This window comes from Arctopsyche grandis, chromosome 4 (genome assembly GCF_051622035.1).
Source record: "Arctopsyche grandis isolate Sample6627 chromosome 4, ASM5162203v2, whole genome shotgun sequence".
NCBI classification, from domain to species: Eukaryota; Metazoa; Arthropoda; class Insecta; order Trichoptera; family Hydropsychidae; genus Arctopsyche; species Arctopsyche grandis.
In genome coordinates, this window is record NC_135358.1 from 3,491,502 (window position 1) to 3,511,651 (window position 20,150).

The 20,150-nt window shown below is 33.4% G+C and overlaps 2 protein-coding genes across 3 annotated transcripts in view; both read right to left on the reverse strand.

The window, feature by feature from the left end:
- The window catches only part of LOC143910439 (uncharacterized), a 337,502-nt gene that overhangs the window by 93,485 nt on the left and 223,867 nt on the right, over window positions 1–20,150 (reverse strand). The gene's annotated exons all lie outside the window — the stretch shown is intronic.
- LOC143910447 (progestin and adipoQ receptor family member 4) overlaps window positions 1–20,150 on the reverse strand; it is a 100,530-nt gene that overhangs the window by 41,517 nt on the left and 38,863 nt on the right. For both annotated transcript variants that reach the window (XM_077428933.1, XM_077428932.1), the window contains exon 3: window positions 828–1,046. In XM_077428933.1, coding sequence (XP_077285059.1) covers window positions 828–1,046 — 219 coding nt within the window. The remainder of the gene's footprint in view (window positions 1–827; window positions 1,047–20,150) is intronic.

Consider the following 20,150-nt stretch of genomic DNA (forward strand, 5'->3'; position numbering starts at 1 on the left):
GTCACGTAGCTAGGAGGATGGACGAAAGGTGGACAAAAGAAGTGCTTGAATGGTACCCGAGAGAAGGCAAAAGAGTAAAAGGAAGACCGCAAGGAAGATGGGTGAACGAAATTAGGAAAATGTGCGGAATGAGATGGATGAGTGTTGCGCAAAACAGAGATGAGTGGAAGCGTGTTGGAGAGGCCTTCATCCAGCAGTGGATGGCGAATGGCTGTAAATGATGGTGATGATGATGATATATATATATATATATATATATATATATATTTATATATATATATATTTATATATATATATATATATATATATATATATATATATATATATATATATATATATATATATATATATATATACATATATATATATATATATATTAATAGATAAAGGTACAGTCTGTATGTACTACATAATCTACCTAGATAAAGTGGAGTTAGAGCTTTCAGTCTATAAAATTAGCCAGTCTTAATGATTCATCAACTTTAACTTAAACATACACATCAAAGATAAAATCCGTATAAAGTCCTGTATAATAAAAAAGCCAACGCTTCAAGCTAACAAAAATACCATTAGTTGATACAACCCTTGATGTAATTAAAGACAGCACCGCAGGTAAATAAAGGCAACGGCTGCACGAGACGCAAACAGTAGGCGGACAATATCGACAGTATCAATACGCGGTGTGTGCTAAATAAATAAAGCGCAAACTGTAGCATTCTAGGGCAGGCAGTAAGTCACGACTTCATTGTATTATTTAGAACAAAACGTTACTTAAGGGTAGGTGGGTGGGTGGGTTTGTTACCGCTGCGGCACGTTACGACACTCACCGAAACTCTGGCTGACCCAGATGCCCAGCATATCGAGCTGGAGCAGACGATGGTAGGCTGCCGCCCCTCGGCTCGTATTCATGAACAGATGGTACAGGAAGCTGCCGCACCAGGGCGACAATGCCCCGGCCAGGTGGCACCAGGCCAGGAACCGCACCCCTGGAGCGTCCCATGGCAGCAATCGTGGCAAAACCACCACTATGTATATTATGGGCAGGCCTGAAATATTAAAAACATACGTACATTTAATATTATCTTATTTTATGTATTGTATTAAATAATAAAAAAAATCGTCCTGGGTGGGTCTCGAACTCGTGAGCCCCTTACTGATAACTCGAACGAATTAGTATTGAGTTTATTACAGATTTAATATTCGGCTTTAATTTAATAATGTATGCTTTTTTTACATTTGAATTTATTTTATTTTATTTTATTTTACATATGTATGTAGATATACATAAAGATTGCTCGGTCGTTAAGCTTCTGCCTAACACCGAGAGGCGCAGGGTTTGATCCCATGAGCTGACCTCGATTGAAAATAATTTTTCTGTAGTGCTGATGGTCAGACCTGGATATTAATGACTCCTGGTCGATCGTTTCCTATTTAGAGTTTGCCAATTTTCTCTGATTTCATTGTTGAAACGGTTCCCGATTACAAATTGAGCCTCCTACTGATACCTAGAACGCGTTAGTATTGAGTTTATCACAGATTTAATATTCGGCTTTAATTTGATAATATATTTTGAACATTTGAATTTATTTTATTTTACTTAGATATACATATAGATAGCCAGCAGCATAGCTTGGTCGTTAAGCTTCTTGTATAACACCGAGAGGCGCCGGGTTCGATCCCATGAGCTGACCTCGATTGAAAATCATTTTTCTGTAGTGCTGATGGTCAGACCTGGATATTTATGACTCCTGGTCGATCGTTTCCTATTTAGAGTTTGCCAATTTTCTCTGATTTCATTGTTGAAACGGTTCCCGATTACAAATTGAGCCTCCTACTGATACCTAGAACGCGTTAGTATTGAGTTTATCACAGATTTAATATTCGACTTTAATTTAATAATGTATGCTCTTTTTGTACATTTGAATTTATTTTATTTTATTTTATTTTACATATGTAGATATACATATGTATGTACATATAGATAGCCAGCAGCATAGCTCGATCATTAAGCTTCTGCCTAACACCGGGAGGCGCCGGGTTTGATCCCATGAGCTGACCTCGATTGAAAATCATTTTTCTGTAGTGCTGATGGTCAGACCTGGATATTTATGCTCCTGGTCGATCGTTTCCTATCAGAGTTTGCCAATTTTCTTTGATTTCATTAAACGGTTCCCGATTAAAAATTTGGTAAAATCCTTCCTACCTACTAGTCACCACTATTTGAGTATGATTAATGTACAATAAAATTTATGTACACATACAATTAATGGATGTCTCGTTAATTTGCGAGTTTTCAGTGTCTCGTAATTCAGCGACTTGTATAATAAAAATGCTGTTTTGTTTGTAATTGGCCAGAAGACGCATTGTGGTTTACCCGTAAGGCCTTTCTGGTATAAAATGTAATAAAATAAAATAAAATATACCAGGAAGGCTTGACAGGAAGACCCCAATGCGCCTTCCTCGACAATTAATTACAAACAATGTGGCATTTTTATTACATGAATCACTGTACATATTTTGAGAAGCTGAAGAACACGAAATAACAATTAATTAAATAATTAATCCATTGAGACATCTATGGATTTTAGACTTGTACATATTTTTTTACATACACAATACAGAACATTTGCGACAACATGTAGGAAGAATTATATTGTAATACTATTAATCAAATAGTTAAATAAGAAATAATTAAAAAATGCGACAGCATGTTCGGTTCTCGTAAGTCTCACGCTACATCGGATCAACTAAAACATAACTACAGATAAATATAAATTTACTTGAACAACTTAATTCAGGAAACAACTTATGTACATACATAGAATAAACATTAGATTATCCAGGCTATTTAAGAAGTGGGAAAAGCGGGGGAAATCTGAACGTTTATCTTCAACCGTAATTTATAATAATTTTTCGTTTTAATTTATAAGAACTATTTTTTAATGCAAGCTCTTTTTCAAATTTTTTTCATAGAATAAAGTATAATATGTATAATATATTGATTCTTTGATTTCTTACAAAAACTTTAAGTTTGATAGAACAAAGTTTTTCGTACAAATAAACAAATATTTATACGCATGTTGTATATATATGTATACATAAGTATATGTACATATGTAGGTATCTACATATGTACATATGTATGTTGAAAAAATAAGTAAAAAAATAATCTTTTTCAGAAGAGTATTACATATTACATATTATACCAGAGAAATGTAACAATAACATTTCTCCGTATGTATTATACTATGAAATAGTATTATATAATTCGTACAAATATGAAAGTTGGTGTTTAATTTCTTTATCAACACTTTTATGATTTTTTATCGACATTTTCTGTCGCAAGTGTTTTTCCGAGAAGACTAATACTGCAACGTATCATTGATCAAATAATATTACCGGTTAACCAGATTAGCAAACCGAATAATCCGCACCCGGATAAGCGAGAGTTTAATGTAGGTCATTCGGTCTTCGGGATGATCTCGGAGAATGAGGTCGTTGTTTGAATTCGGCGGGGGGTTTATTTCAAATTCACGACCGTGTAATATAAAAGAGCGGATGAAGGAATGGAAAATTTTCGTATTGCGTCAGAGGAAAATGTAACGGAAAGCCCGCTGAGAGGACCTTATCGAAGGCTTTGATTTAAGGATGGCATTTTTCACGATCGGCGTTCCTTTTTAATATCCTTGGCGATAGATGGCCACTTGGGAACTATCAGAATAATGCTTGTCGATTTGGCTGATATTTCCGATATACTTGCGGATATGCCCGGCGTTACTCAACTCAAATAATATGCATTTAACAAACAATTCAATTATTTTCATTCATAAACAATGAATTTTGTATGGCGTATATTTATGTAAGGTTCATTGTGACGAATTTATTGGTACATATATAATATTATGCAATATTTCAGGTATTAAGGTTAAATTAGGTGCCCAGTCAAATTCGCTCGGTAAATAAGCGCCCCGAAATTACCGCGCGGCGACAAAACCGCCCCAAAAAAAAAGCCATAGGGGACATAACTGCGCCAGAATATATGAAAAAATTTAAATATCAATTTCGACTTCATATGAATAATCCTATACATTTTAAAATGTGTAATACATTTGTACATTGATTCCACAAATATTACTTGATTTTTTTTTTCGTCAAATTAAAACTGTGATTATTAGGATGTATTAAAAGAAACCATCTCATCGATTAACTTAGATAAAATCATCAAAGTCTAATACGAGACTGAAATCAAAGAGAAATTGGAATTTAAAACCGTATTTAATGGTACCCGACTTTGCGCGACAGTCAAAAGTACCCCGACATTACCGCGCGGCAACAAAACCACGAGAGACATAACCGCGCGGTGACAAATGTGCGCCAGAATATATTAAAAAATTAAAATATCAATTTCGACTTCAACCTTTAATATGAATGATCCTATACATTTTAAAATGTGTAATACATATGTACATTGATTAAAATGTGTAATACATATATATGTCAAATTAAAACTGTGATCTCAATAAATATAAATATTTAAGTATTATACATTTTAAAATGGCTACATCTTCTAATGTCGAATCCGTATTTGGACGTAGGCGACAGACCCGTGCGAATTCTAAATTAAAATGTCTAGAATTATTTATATTACAGGATTTAGTCGAAATTGATATTTTAATTTTTTCATATATTCTGGCTCGGTTTTGTCACCGCGCGGTTATGTCTCTCGTGGTTTTGTCACCGCGCGGTAATGTCGGGTTGGTTATGTCGGGGCACTTTTGACTGTCGCGCAAAGTCGGGATACCATTAAATACAGTTTTCGATTCGAATTTCCTCGTCGATTTCGGTCTCGTATTAGACTTTGATGATTTTATCTAGGTTAATTGATGAATTGTTTTCTTTTAATACATCCTAATGATGGTTTTAGAATAACAGGATATTTATTATAGCAAGGTAAATATTGGGATAAATCGTAATACTCATCAAACTGTAAATATACATATGTAAATACATATTAGTTTTAAGTTTATTCTAAAATAGTTTTCATTGAATTTTTACTTTAATTCTCAAATAAGACTCGAACGAGAAAAAGGATTTTCCAGTTAAATGGCATGCTTAAAAGATACGTAAAATGGTGTATAGAACAAAGGTCTCCGTTGTCTCCTTTACTGTCCCTTTAAAGGACGAGTTTCCCAAGCCATTTTCATAGTTTTAGTGTTCAAAGACCATAATTGCTTCTATCTGTCTTTTCTAGAAAACAATAAATGCTACGCTACATTAAAATTCAATCTACCATTACATCTGTATAGTTTCATTTACAAATTTTTGTCGGCCTTGGTTTCCGTACGAATGATACGAATCAATCTTGTTGACATGATAACGAATGAATTATTCATGAACTTAATAATTTTTCATGATTTTCCGGTCGTTATATACACATATATGTACGTTGAATTATCATATTGATATGTTTTTTATGCAAATACCTACACATATATATTTGCGGCAGATGTGTATTGGAATTACAGGTAATCATATATTATTTATGTAAGCACTTTTGTAATCACGTACGATAAGGCTAATAATACCTACGACCTTTTTTCATGAATCCAAATGATTATTATACCAAACTAGCGTTGTTCCCGTTGATTTCAGTGGGTTGTGTCGGAAATGAATTGATACACGAATTAAAATAAAGTTATATGTTATTGTATATATAAATATAATTTAAGGTAATTTATAGGCGCACGCTCACGTATTAATAGAACAAGTTGAGTGCGCGCATTACACGCGCACCGATCCATACTGTTCACCCGTTCGAAATGACGACTGGACGTGTGTGTTTGTCTTCGTGGATGTGTGTATGTGTGTACGCTCCCGCACAGCGCATCTGACTCTGACATCACCCATCGCTTGGCGCTCAATATCAGGAGCACACGTCAGACGCTCCACACCTTTCCCCATTTCTCCGCTACCCTACTTCCCCGCGTCTCCTCAACACGACTGGTCGACGCGTCCGCCACATATCCACTAACATACATACATCGCGTCCGTTTTTATATATATATTACTAGTGTTGTACCCGATGAAATATCATCGCATAGGTGTACGCATATTAATATATTAAATAAAAAATTAAAATATTTTTTTTCAATTACCTTTTAAGTACATATATTTAATTTAATATTCATATTTAATTTTTTAATATGAAAAAAAAATGGTAAAAACTACCTACCTACCTACATGTAAACAATATAAAACACCAATAGAAAAATTAATTAATTAAATAAATTTTCAATAGATTAATTTAGTGCTATTTAGTCATGTTATAGTTTTTATTATTTTCCTTTTCATTTTTTTATCTTGTATTTATCTTTTTCATTTGTTTATCTTTTTTAAAATTTGTAATTGGACTCGGATGTTATAAATATTATATATTTTCTCTTTATTTTTATGCATTTCTACATCTTGTAGTCTGTTGATTTTTCAATAAATAAAATAAAATAAAAATATCGCTAAATGCTCAGAGACTCATCGCTGTGTCTAGAAAAAAGCCTAGAGGAAACATTGATAGCAAACAAGATATATAGACGTTTTTTCTTTTGTTATTATATTCGTACGTTTTGTTGGCAGTGTTTTAGCTGTGACGTACGTACAACGGCGAGCGTTATCTCACACAAACATACATACATTTAGCCAGCAGTTTGGCTTAGTGGTAGCGTATATATTTAGCACCACTGAGGTCAAAGGTTCGTGTCCTCGCCACTGTTGGTTAGATTTGGGGGTTTTGTGACTCCAAATCGATCGTTTCTCTATCAGAGTTTGCCAATTTTATCTGATCATTGCTGAAACGGTTCCTGAAAATTGGTATTGGTATCTAATCCTGTTGTCACCAAAATCTGCCTGTGTATAATTTGTAATAATTATACACAGTAATCTGAAATCTATAGATATCTCTATAGACATCTCTATAATTTCTTATTTATTATATGTAAAAAAATTGTATACAAAAAAAAAATCTAAAAATAATCCATAGATGTCTCTATAATTATTATTTCTGATTAATTGTTATATGCTATATATTCTGATTGTATATGTATGTATTACTGTATTTCTGAATTCTGATTGTTTATGTATTCTGTATTTCGTTAACGTACACCCGTCGCATTGGAGCAAATCTGTAATGGCGAGTGTATATTGATTTGTAACAATAAAATAAAAAAATAAAATACACACAGAATAGCGGTATTATTAAATACACATAACCTATGGTAGACATAACACGATAAGTAACCATTGTATTAAACTTCGCCATTACAGGTTTCTTAGATAAAGAAATCAATGAAACATCATACGGATATAATATGTATAAATTTACCACCAACAAATTCTCCGTGTGAGTTCGATATTGAATGCTAGCTCTTAAATTGAATGTACCAAATTGGAATGCCAAAGTGTATACTATTATACATACATACATATGTACATAATAAGGTACCATTACGTTCGACTGCTTCCATACTTCGATACGGCAGCAGTCTGCAACCTTTTGCAGAATTGGGTCAATATGCGATACACTATCGGGTCGTTGGATTCAAAATTGAAGACGTCGGAATCGGAACCTGGGATGGGCGTCGCGAGCATTGCGAAGGATGTAGGGAAAATTCCAACTTTTTAATAATAAATTTTCCGGTGAAATGGTACTCGAACGACAACACCGACCCTTCGCATTACCATTCATATTATAAATGTGTCGATAAATTCAACCGGATGGCATGAGCACCATATGGGCGTCGTTTAACATTTATACGTCGTATAAATCACGCTCTCTCTCGGAAAAGCCTGTTGGTATTATGAAAACGTTTATTCGAACCGCACAATTGTTTCGGACAGGCTTCCGAAAGCTCGTCAAGATCTATATCGGTCGTGACGGGAAAATTTAATTTTTTTCGATCGTAACCCTTTGGCTGCCAAAACGCGATATATCGTTTTTGTGTATGTACGAACGCGTCATTGATGACGTCACTAGTACGAAATGAATGATAGCTTTTCTAATCGTTGGGTTTTTCCTAACGCATGCGCGCTTTATGTGTTCATGCGTTGTTGTTTATTTTGTACTTGGCTTTTTTATTAGAGCAGTGATGTGCGGTTGTTATTGTGCGATATTCATTAACAACCGTCTCGTTCTCCGACGAAAGGATCTCTTATGGTGCTTACGGACTAAACCAACGACGATTTTGGGCCAACTTTTTAACCAGCAGTAGCGTACAAAATATCGAAATAAAAATTAAATTTTAAAATTGAAATTAAATATCAAAATCAAGCTAAAGAGCGAGATTGAGCTAAAATTAGATCATCGTTGATGTTTTGAATTACAACAATATTTTGAATTACGACGATACCGCATTTAAAACCAGAGAAATATTATAATTTCTCTGCGTACGAGCGAAAAAAAATATTGTTAAAGTCGTCACGAGATGTTACTGTATTTCCACTTGGATGATCGATAAAAAAAAAACAATTCATAAAAAAACGCGGTGTCGGATGTCGGTGATTTGTCAAAGGGTTTTTTTTCTTTCGTCGAAATAAAATTAATAATCACACATTATCCGATAAATTTTACCTCTGAAATGATTTAATTACTTGATTTATTTCGACGAGAGAAACAATTGAAGAATAAAAAAATCCGTTTGATGTGACCGGCAACACCCCGGGTTAGCAAAAATCGTTGGATCACCCATACTAATACATGATATATTCTCAGTAACTGCGCATTACGGGGAAGTAAAAATAATAATTCTTTGATTTTTTTCGATCTTAGTGCGTATCTTCGTAAGTCAAAACATCTTAAGTCGAGAACTACCTATATGTGAATGTTGATGATCTAATTTTAGGTCAATCTCGAAAATTTATTTAAATTGTGCATGTTCTGTTTTAACTTTCAATATTTAATTTTAATTTTAATATAATGATTATAATTTTATTTTGATACTTGAATTTAATTTTAATATAATAATAATAGTTTTAATTTTGATATTTAATTTCAATTTTTAAATTTAATTTTTATTTAGATATTTTGTACGCTACTGGTTTTTAAAGTTGGCCTGTGGGCCGTTCGTTGGCTTGGTGCGTACGCACCATTAGATTGTATTCGTTGAAGGGGGGGGGGGGGGTGGTGACCTCATGTTGAGGGTTCTAATGGTCAAATTCCTTGACCTTTAAAGTGGGCTTTAAATCATTGGGTAGAAGTCGTCAGTTTAGAGGGGTATAATTTATTTTGTTTTTTATTTGGAAATATAATGTCCAGTTTATATGTTTATTTATTTATATGACATCTAATAGTAATAAGCCAAATGTTGCTGGCTGTTTTCCAGAATACTAGAAAATATCGAATGTCATTTCGAAGCCTGTAAAGAATCATAAAAATCTAGCCACATATAGACTTATTACTTACTAGAATTATAAAGCATTAATTTGTAGGCCATTGTGGCGCATTAGGTTCTTCCTGTAAAGCCACAATGGTCCAAAACTACTATAAATAAATAAGTAAATGTTTAACCAGCGGCGTAGGATAGCATATTTCGGTTTCGAGCAGAGTAGTCACGGGTTTGAATCACACTAGAGTCTTGCTGCTGGCCAGACCTTGGTTTGAGACTCCAGGTCAACCGTTTTTATCAGATTTTGCCATTTTTTCCGAATTTAGAAAAATAACATTAACATCGTCTGTCAAATCGATGTGCTGGCAACTAGTTATTTAGAAGCGCCTTCTCGCCACCATTAAGCCAAACTTCCAAAGTTATATAGTTATTTTTTTCATTATTTGGTTATGTCTCAGTGTCCCATGATGAAACGTTTGTGTCTCCATGCACGCCATGTCTGTCTGTGTGCGCCTTATGACTTTTCCAATTTTTTTTAGAGCATTAAATTGTGGTGTGTCTTCGTTCGTATATTTACATACGTATACTAAAAATGCAATGCCCGTAATAGGTTTTCTTTGTTCGCCTATGTACATATTGTAGCACATGCTAAAAGGAGCCGCCGTTATAATTGGTTTGCGAGGGTTATCTCTAGGCTTAAGTGCTGTCGGCTAACAATGGAGACCCCCCGAATGGACTTAGTGGTCGGTAACGGCACCCAGCCACTTCCGGCTAGAGTTCTCAAAACTGACAGCGCGAAAGCGTGGGACTGTGGGCCGAGACCGTGGACCTGCATATCTAGTACGTGAATATAACAATAGGTAAACAAACACCACGAGAAAGATGCACTGAGCGACCTGCCCTTTATAAGCAGGTACTTAGGCCATACCAAGGCATTCTGGACGGAGTACTGGCGGTGCGTGGATCTCTTTAATCACCCAATAAATGCTGTGAAGCGACTTTGGCCTTTTATTTGAATCCTCCACCCACCCGTAATATCTTCTAAGAGTGAAAGAGCGTAATGGGAAGATTAAAAAAAAAATAGTACTACAACGAATTTAATTCTGTATTTGTATCGAAGTGCCTCGTCAACTAAAAGGTTAATTGATTTGGTTTTTTCTTTGTTCGGTTAACTTCCGTTGCTCGAGTTGTTGCAGAGGCTTTTCACGAGTTTTCCGGTGCGGTTGAGACCGGATGTAGGTCACGGCTGGACCGTATATCATCCGGTTTAACGGCGTGCAAGCGACTGGAAACATTGCATTCGAGCAGTATAAATTACACTGGGCACTGTCTCAGACACTGCCTCGTAATTGGGTTGCAGCTGCATTGGATGTACGGAGTATGAATGGTGAAAAAAGCTCAAGTATGTCGTCGTGAGTGGAATTTTTTGGCACAATGTAAGTCGTAAAAATGGTTCACGATGAAAGGTTACTTCGAGCAAAAAACAGCCCATTTTCTAAAGTGGCTATGAATTGCATTACTGCTTTTGAATGTAATAGGTTGAGTAACAGTGTTCGAATTGCGCATTCAAGTATTATATATGGAAAGGGGTTTAAATGTTTCAAAACAACTTCAAGGTGAGGGAAATATTCCGATTCCATCGAAAAGGAAGATTTTACTAAACTTATCTGAAACGAAATTGTGAATTTAAATGATTAGCGTTTTCGTTGAGTTTTCATTCAACTTTTTATGGAAGTATTCATATTTATTCAAAAAGATTAAAATTTTCATGTAACTTTCACTATGGAAACCATAATCAAAGCTAAGTACACTTAAAGTTTTCTATTTATTATGCTAAATTCAATATTTGAAGTATTTGCTTTTAAAATCGCCAATTTGGTGTTGTCGGAAAAACCTACGCTAGCTTTATTTAATCACAATAAGCATGTAAATATAATATATCACTTTTCATCTTCTTATGTACATTTCATATTCTAAATATGTACATAAAATTAATGCTTGTGTATGCGCTATGCAAATCTAAAGTTTGTATATATATAGTCTACGTTATGTATACATACGTACATTCATATTTACTCAAACTCAGATCCTAGATGGATTTTGGAAGAGCTTAAATATCTGGATCAAAGGAGTCCTATACAAAAACGCCCGGATAACGCCTGGCAAGTGTATTTGTCCTTTTGTCAATAAATTTGGTATATTATCAAATGATATATATGTATGTATGTACTTGAACCGATCTAGCACGAGACTTAAAATTTAATCATATTCACCCCCCACTCGACCCGCAATGGCCAATTACATTTCGTTTCAGTTTTGAATTGCATTTTGGTCAAGAAATACAGCATTGCACGTGCGTATAGCGGTAGGATTTGACTTTTATTTTTTGTTAATTTTGTGTTCGTGTTTCGTATTTTGAAATATTTACATTAATAAAATTTTAATATAAAAAAGTAAGTTGTTGATATTATTAATCTACTTATGGAATACGTATATATTTTTATATTAATGGAGATTTATGTTTTTTAGACGATAAAAGTAATTGTCAACGTCTTGTTATGGACAGCAAAACTTAGTTATATTATTAAAGACCTTGCATTGAATTATATTGTAATAATATTATATAGTTACATAAGAAATAATTAAAAAAAATAATGAAATTATTTTACGTCCTTACAATGTTACAACACATGTGACACACAACAATGTTACAGCACGAATGCGACAGCATGCTTAGTTCTTGTAAGACTACAGATCTATATACATATATATAAAAATCAATGTTTGTCTGTCTCTCTGCCTCGAATAGGATCCTAAACCACTCAACCGATTACGATGGAACTTTCAGGATTTGTTGTATGCATGTTCGGGAAGCTTACTGTGAAAAGAAATCGCCCAAAAACGGGAACAAAAACGGGAATGAGTGTCATTGAACGCATTGTTCCGTTGTTAGGGTAAACATTGCAACACCTGCGTTGTTAGGTAAAATAAATAAACAATTGAATCATTTCAAATGTGTTCGCTGCTTGCGTTTTTCCGACAAATGGGAACGGGAACGAGAATGAGAACGAGATTGGGAACGGGAACGGGAACAAGAACGGGAACGGGAATTGCATGCGTTATTGTGGCGTTGCAGCGCATGCAGGGTTCAGCTAGTATATGTATATAAATTGATTTAGATAATATAAATAGAATAAACGGTCGATTATCCAGGCTCGATTAGCTCGATAAGTTTCAGCTACATTGGATCGACTATACATACATGTGTAGCTTAGACCCTAGATGGTTTTTAGAATGACGGGGAGCTCTGGATCGAAGGGTTCTCATACAAAAGCAACCGAGCTAAGCTGAGTGTTTGTCCACTATGCGATTGACTTCTAAAAAGGTAGATGAGTTTTGAAAGGGGTCGGAGTTAAGGGTTGAACGGCCTCATACAAAACTTTATGTGTGATTATTCTAGTGGTTAAAGAATCAATTTAAGTACTTTAGTATATTATAGAATAAGTACCTAGTATTTATTTTATACCGCACGCTCATATTACCATTATTAACCTATGCTTCACCTGTATGGAATAACGCCTCGAATACTAACCTTTCCAAGCTCTAAGTAATACAAAATAAATCCCTAAAAATAATTTATAATACACTCATATATACTTACTAGAAAAAACTGCATGCCATATATAATATTCCGTTTGTTACAAATATTACTAAAAAACTAACCAGTAGATTCTATGACAGAATCACTAATAACCATACTAACACACTTGTGAAGGTCTCGGTGATTACAACAAAATGTCTATAACCTTCAGGTATAAACACAGATTACATAAACACAATCTGCTTTAGGTCATCAACTTTAGAGATTCTTTAATTAAAATTATGTATTAGATGTATTATGAGCATTTATAAGAATTGTAAATAGGTTTTTGAGCTCTTTTTCTTATTATGCTGTACATTAACATTAGAATAATATAATACTATGATTACTAACAAAATTAAATTAAAATTGTAAAATAGAAAATGATCAGTCGATCAGTAGCTATTAGCTATTATAAGAAGGGATCTCTGATCAATTTATTCGATTTTTTCCTTTTGGAGTCTAAGTGAGTGACCTCTGAAGTGAGTGTAATTTCGTTGAATGTAAAAAGATTGGATATATGACAATTTTAATGATTATTTTGTATTTTAAAGAATTCGATTAAGTCGCCTCTTATTCTTCTCATCTACAGTATGAAATAAATACATATATATGTACTCGTACCATTGTATAAATATCACTTTTCATCCGTATATTATTATGTATAATATTATAAAACATTCATGATGTTTATGAAATGTTTGAAAATTATTCATGGATTATGTAAATTTTTTCCATACCTTTTTTTGGAGGTCCCTAGACGAGAAAATTTCTTATTACTCTGACGTTTCTGCAAATGAAAAGGGCCCACGCGAATTATACTTTCATATTGCGAAACATCGCCGAAGAAAAAGTAATAAAACACATACATATATGTATGTATGTAGGTACAAATGTATGTATGCTCGAGTACAATTTACAGTGTGTAGTTTATGTGGGTGCAATTTTCCTCGTGGAATTCTCCAATATGTTTAACCTTAATCGTTCGGCACTGTTGACTGCTATGGAACCATTAATTTGTATGGGCCGTTCGATAAATTGTGCACCCCAGTGAACAGGCAACATGGCGGCTTTAATCCAGAGAAATGCCTCGCGCTCAATCAAGTTCTAATCATTGGATTTAATCCCATGCCGTGGAGTAACGAGGCAAATTCGATAATTTCAACAGACTGGTCTCGTTTTCGTCGTTGTCGAGTTCTGATGAATTAAATCAATATGCCTCGAGGATATTTTAACTACAGTCCGTTTGCTTAAATAGTGAAATGGTTCGAAGTTCTTGTCTAAATATTAATAAAGCTTTAGGAAATATTTTAATATTGAATCTGGAACTTTGGAACGCCTATAAACTAACGTAATTCAATTAAAATTAAATATAATACGGTACAAAAAATTAAAACAACCAAAAAGTTTGAGTAAGATGTTTGGAATAATTCTAAAAAATATTTGTACTATTGTATCAAAAGTTTCAATAGATTTTATTTAATACTAGCTGAACCAGGCATGCGTTGCAATGCCAGAATAAGGCATGCAATTCCCGTTCCCGTTTCCGTTTCAAGTGATAGTCGGAGCTCTACTAACGTCTCTTCAAAGCCGAAATTCTCTTCAAACCGACTGGTATCGTGGTTAACAACAAACACATTTCCTTGACTACACAATGACGCTTCATACTTTCGCGTCGGTAAAATCGCAATCACGAATATTATTATTAAGAGGTTTTTTCCCGTTTTTTTTTCACACTAATCTTCCCGGACATGCATACAACAAATCCTGAAAGTTCCATCGTAATCAGTGGAGTGGTTTAGGATCGTATACGAGACAGACAAACAGACATTCAATTTTATATTATATGTATACGTATATAAATAGACATACATATATACAGTGGTGAACAAAAGTACTAGGCCACTTGGTAAAAAATGTTTTTGACCGAAATTACTCGGGTATTTAAAAAGTCACATGTTTAAATTTTAATCATATTTTCTCTTCAGAAAGTAGTTTATACATATGTACATACATACATATATACAAATATACCAGGAAGGCTTAACAGGTAAACCCCAAATGCGCCTTCCTGGTCCACATAATTATTACATAGATACATGTAAATCTAAACAATACCTGACATCTATCGTCAGATGTTACAAATATCGTATTAATACGATAAATAACGATGAATAACTTTCATGTAACAATACGAATTTTATATTCGATAAACAACCACAGAGACATCTATGGTGAGCAATATGGCGAAACCTAAGATATAACAATAAATAAAGGTTCGCAACAGAAAATTGGGAAGGAAACGCCAATTTTACAGGAATCGTTTCAATGAAAATCAGAAAAATTGACGAATCGACCTTGACAAACCAAGGTCTGGCCAATAGCGAGACTTAGCGGGAATCGAACTCGTAACATCAAGTACGAGATAATTCAACATTCACCACTAGACCACGCTACTGGTTATGATCCTGAAACCTAAAATACAGCTTCCATTAGACGTCTTCTTACAGTTTGTGAAGAAAATTTTAAATTTCATTCACTTCCAGCTATTTCAGAAGGTCCGTTTTTGCGATTTTGAAAACGAGATACTGATGCAGTGATTTCTTCATCATTATTCCCGTTTTTGATCGATTTTTAATACCTATAGAAACAATCTCCCTGTATCTCTTTGATGTCGTTTGAACAAAACAAAACAAAAAAAAAAAACAGAAACGATAAAAACAACACGATGAAACCAATTCTCTCGAATCAATGATTTGCACAAAATGAACAGTTTCGTATTTTTTTGAAATAATAAGCAACCCAACGAAGAGGAAGTAGGATTTAACAATAGAGGGATTTCTAATAAGATGGGATACGGGTAAAGGCTTTTTCAAATACCGGTATTTTCGGTCAAAAGCATTTTTTGCAAGTGGACTAATACATTTGTCCGCAGCTGTATTTGTATATATGTAATTATACATATTTTTTATACAACAACTTATATATACAACATTTATCTATATTAATAGATAAATGTTTGAAAGCTACATATGTATATAGTTCGTTATTGCAAATTTACACTTTTCATTTGGAAAAATGTAGAATTTTAATAGTTGATGTCGGATTTCGATAATCGTGACATCCAAGTCGATCGTTTTCTATCAAAGTTTGCCAATTTATCTGGATTGACTGTCGAAATGGTTCCTCTGATAATGGTTCATATCTATTGTATATATCCATAATTTTTCCCATTTTATGTCATGATTTATAATTATACTAGTAGAGCTACTCGGCTTCACTCGGTAAATGGAAATGAAATGAAAACCATGAACAAAATCTTCATTTTGTTTTATTTAATTTATTTGAATCAAAAAAAAAATAAATATTAAACGATCTACCAATCACAAACGTCTTCGACCAATCCAGCCAATCAGAAACGACTTTGACGACGGCCAATCAGAATCGACTTTGACGACAGCCAATCAGAAACGAATTACAGGTGCCGTTTCGGTTTTATATATAAGATTTAAATTAAATGTAGTACTATGGTAAAAATTAAACAACAAAAAAGAACCACTGAATATGATATAATCATGGTATACTATCTTAGACCGTTGGTTACTTTACTTCAATTTTTATTTATTTTTTTCAATTTTCACACCCCCGAGCAAATCCGAGTGATTTATTTATACGTTATGCATATAAAACATATGTAAAATAGTAGTGATTTTCAAATCGTTCTAGCTGTAAATTCACATTAACAACGACGAGTCTGGGTCATAATCCTAAAAAGCCACAATTTCGACATTATCTAGGCTACAACTTTACCTATAATATGTATGTATGTACATACACTCTCGATAAGCCGAAAACCCGACACAACTGTACATTTTTAATGCAAATGTATTTTTCCAGCACATAAAATATTATAATAAATGAACTTGATACGGTATATGTTGATACGAACATATGTATGTATGTATTTATAATTAGCATTATATACCGGAAGTGAGATTTTGTTTAGCTTCATTTGATTATGGGAAATTTTTTTCAATTAATTTATTTTTTGGGACTGAAAGTTGTAAGGCTGTTGGAAATTCCAATCATGATTCGTAGAAATTTGACTGCTTGCAAAAATCTAAATTAGGAGGTATGCCAGATATACAGTTTCTTCATATTAATTATAATACAAAATTTTCCATGGTACGAAACCGAATATGTTACATTATAATTAATAAGTATATATACATACACGTTCTGAAATAAGCAAAATTAAGCGAAGGCGCGTCGTAATAATTTGATTTATTACGCTAGGAAAGATCGTATCACAAGTACATACATATGTATATATATACATACATATGTAGGTACGCGTTGCAAATAAATTGACGAAATTTATATACAAACCCCGCATATGCATATGTAAGTATATAAATGAAGCTTGGAAAATTCAAACCCGGGAAAAAGGTTCTCCTTTGGAGATTCGACGACAGGAATTTTCCAGAAATAGATTGCGCTAATTTGCGCCGTCGGAAAAAGTAATTTCTCCGTTCGGAATTTCTCCGTTCGAGAAATCGCCAACCCTTTCCAGCACAGACAGCATCACAGAAAGAAATAAACGGATTAGGAATGTTTTTGGTGAGTGAAAAAGTCTATATGTATGATATATTAATATAACGCCGTGAAAATGTATGAGCTTTTGGCGATAAAGCACACGAACGGAAGTAACGAAATAGTCCAAATGCTGAATCTATCTACCCTTTGTGTAAGGGTGGTTTATACAGGTTGTCCTAAAAGTCACATAGAAACTCAAAAAACTTTAGAAAGTGGCGTGGACTAGTGGTTAGCATAGTGATCACGGGTTCGAATCCCACTAGAGTCCCGCTGCTGGCTGGGTCTTGGTTTGTGACTCCAGGTCGATCGTTTCTTATCAGAGTTTGCCAATTTTTCTGATTTTCATTGAAACGGTTTCTGTAAAATTGGCATCTCCTTTCCTATCTCTCTTGCCAATCTCAAGTTATTCAGCGTCTTGAGGTGCGCCAATTTGATTATAAAATGCTGGAAAAATTTCTCCATAGATGTCACTGTTTGTATGAATTCGAATTGTATAAAATGCTTATGTATGTACATAGATTGTATTGTATCTGTACCTGAGAAACTGAGAGAATCTCGCTCCAGAACTCTATTCATGCCTATTCGGGCCAGAACTAATGTGCTTGATGACTCACCCCTTTCAAGAGCCATTCGACTATTTAACCTGCTTTCTGGGAGCCTTGATGTTTTTACTTCATCATACAGTTCTGTCAGGCAGCATATTTTAAATGACTTCTAGCTACATACATATTTACACATGTTGTTTTCATTTTGTAATTTTATTATTTAGCATAATGTGTATGTATGTTGGTTTTATCTTTATTTATATATGTATGCTATTTTTTATTTATATATACATATATATATGAGTAATTTATCTTTATTTATGTGTTTATGTGTATATGCATGTATAATGTTTGTATGTTTATGGATGTATGTAATGTACGTGTATGTGTATATGTATATGTATATGTGTATGTATGTATATGTGAATATATATATATATATATATATATATATATATATATATATATATATATATATATATATATATATATATATATATATATATATATATATATATATATATATATGTGTAGGTGTGTATGTATGTATATGTATATATGTGTATTTTTATATTTATGTATGTATGTATGTGTATTTGTGTATACGTGTAAGTATTTGTATATATATGGATGGTGTACATATATGTTTATATAATTGTCTTTGGCCAGGAAGGTGCATTGGGTTTACCTGTTAGGCCTTCTTGGTGTAAATTAAACAAAAAATAAATAAAATAAATAAGTACACTCGTCGCTTTGGAGTGATCTGTAAAGGCGAGTGTACATATGTATATGTTCTATGAAATAAAACATAAACAATAAAATATTTTAATACGTAATGAATGTTCAAACTCTTCATTTGCGTCGAGATTTTATCATCGAGTTGCTAATTTGTATGTTTATGTATTCACATTTCTTTGAAAATACCAAAGGAAATTACAGGAATTTAGGAAAATGGGGAATTTCGTTAAATTATTTAGTGGTCAAAAGTAAATTTGCTTTATAAACTTTAACAATTGCACTCTTCAAGGTCTATTCATACTGGCACAGCACAGCATATTTTACTCGTATATGGACACATCCATATGATCCGTTATGGGTACGTGGCGTAGACGTAGCAGCAGTAGCCGTCACAATCTATTCATAGTTTACAGTAGTACATGTAACCGTAAAGTATCAAGCAAAACCGGCTTTCTTTGGCCACTGTATAAATATTCAAGCATGACGCGACGTCATAGTAGCGAGTGCACGCGTACTAACCAAAGTGCCAATAATATTTTCGGAAACGTCATATTGTGATAATATTGACTCGATTATACGACGCAAGCATTATTGCGTCGTATGGTCGCACTCTGTAATTAAGAATTTCAATACTGATAATACCGATAGTACCAGTATGTGACCGAAAATAAGCCTTTAGTACTATCGGTATTAAAAAAAAACGATAGAATCGTTTTTTTTCAAATTCGTACATTTTATTTGTCGAAAATAATATGGCAATAACAAGTGTAAAATCTGCTACTTGCAGATTTGTCAAAATTACGTTTTATAAATTAAAACAGAGATACTTTAACTGGCAATTTTGAAATATAGCCCATATTGTCTTTTCATAATTTATTCCCCATTCACCAGCTGATGGTTAACTCTTGCATCTGCAGTGAGCGATGTTTGGATATCTGATAAACTTATGTAAGCCAGAATTGCAAAAAAGAAAAAAAAACACTAATTTCTACGAAACATTATAATCTTTCATACCTGGGACGTACCTACTTCACAGTTTTGTACCCGAATATACTGCATTTTAATGTTTGCGTTTGGCGTATTTTCAATAAACACGTTGAAACATGAAAGCGGTGCTCGAGATATCGGGAGCACTGTTTTTTTACTTAAAATTAATTAATTAAAATAATATATAAATAATAAGTAAATAATAATAATAAATAAATAATAATAATAAAAAGTACTGGTAATATCGGTAACGTTCTTTCAGAAATTTCG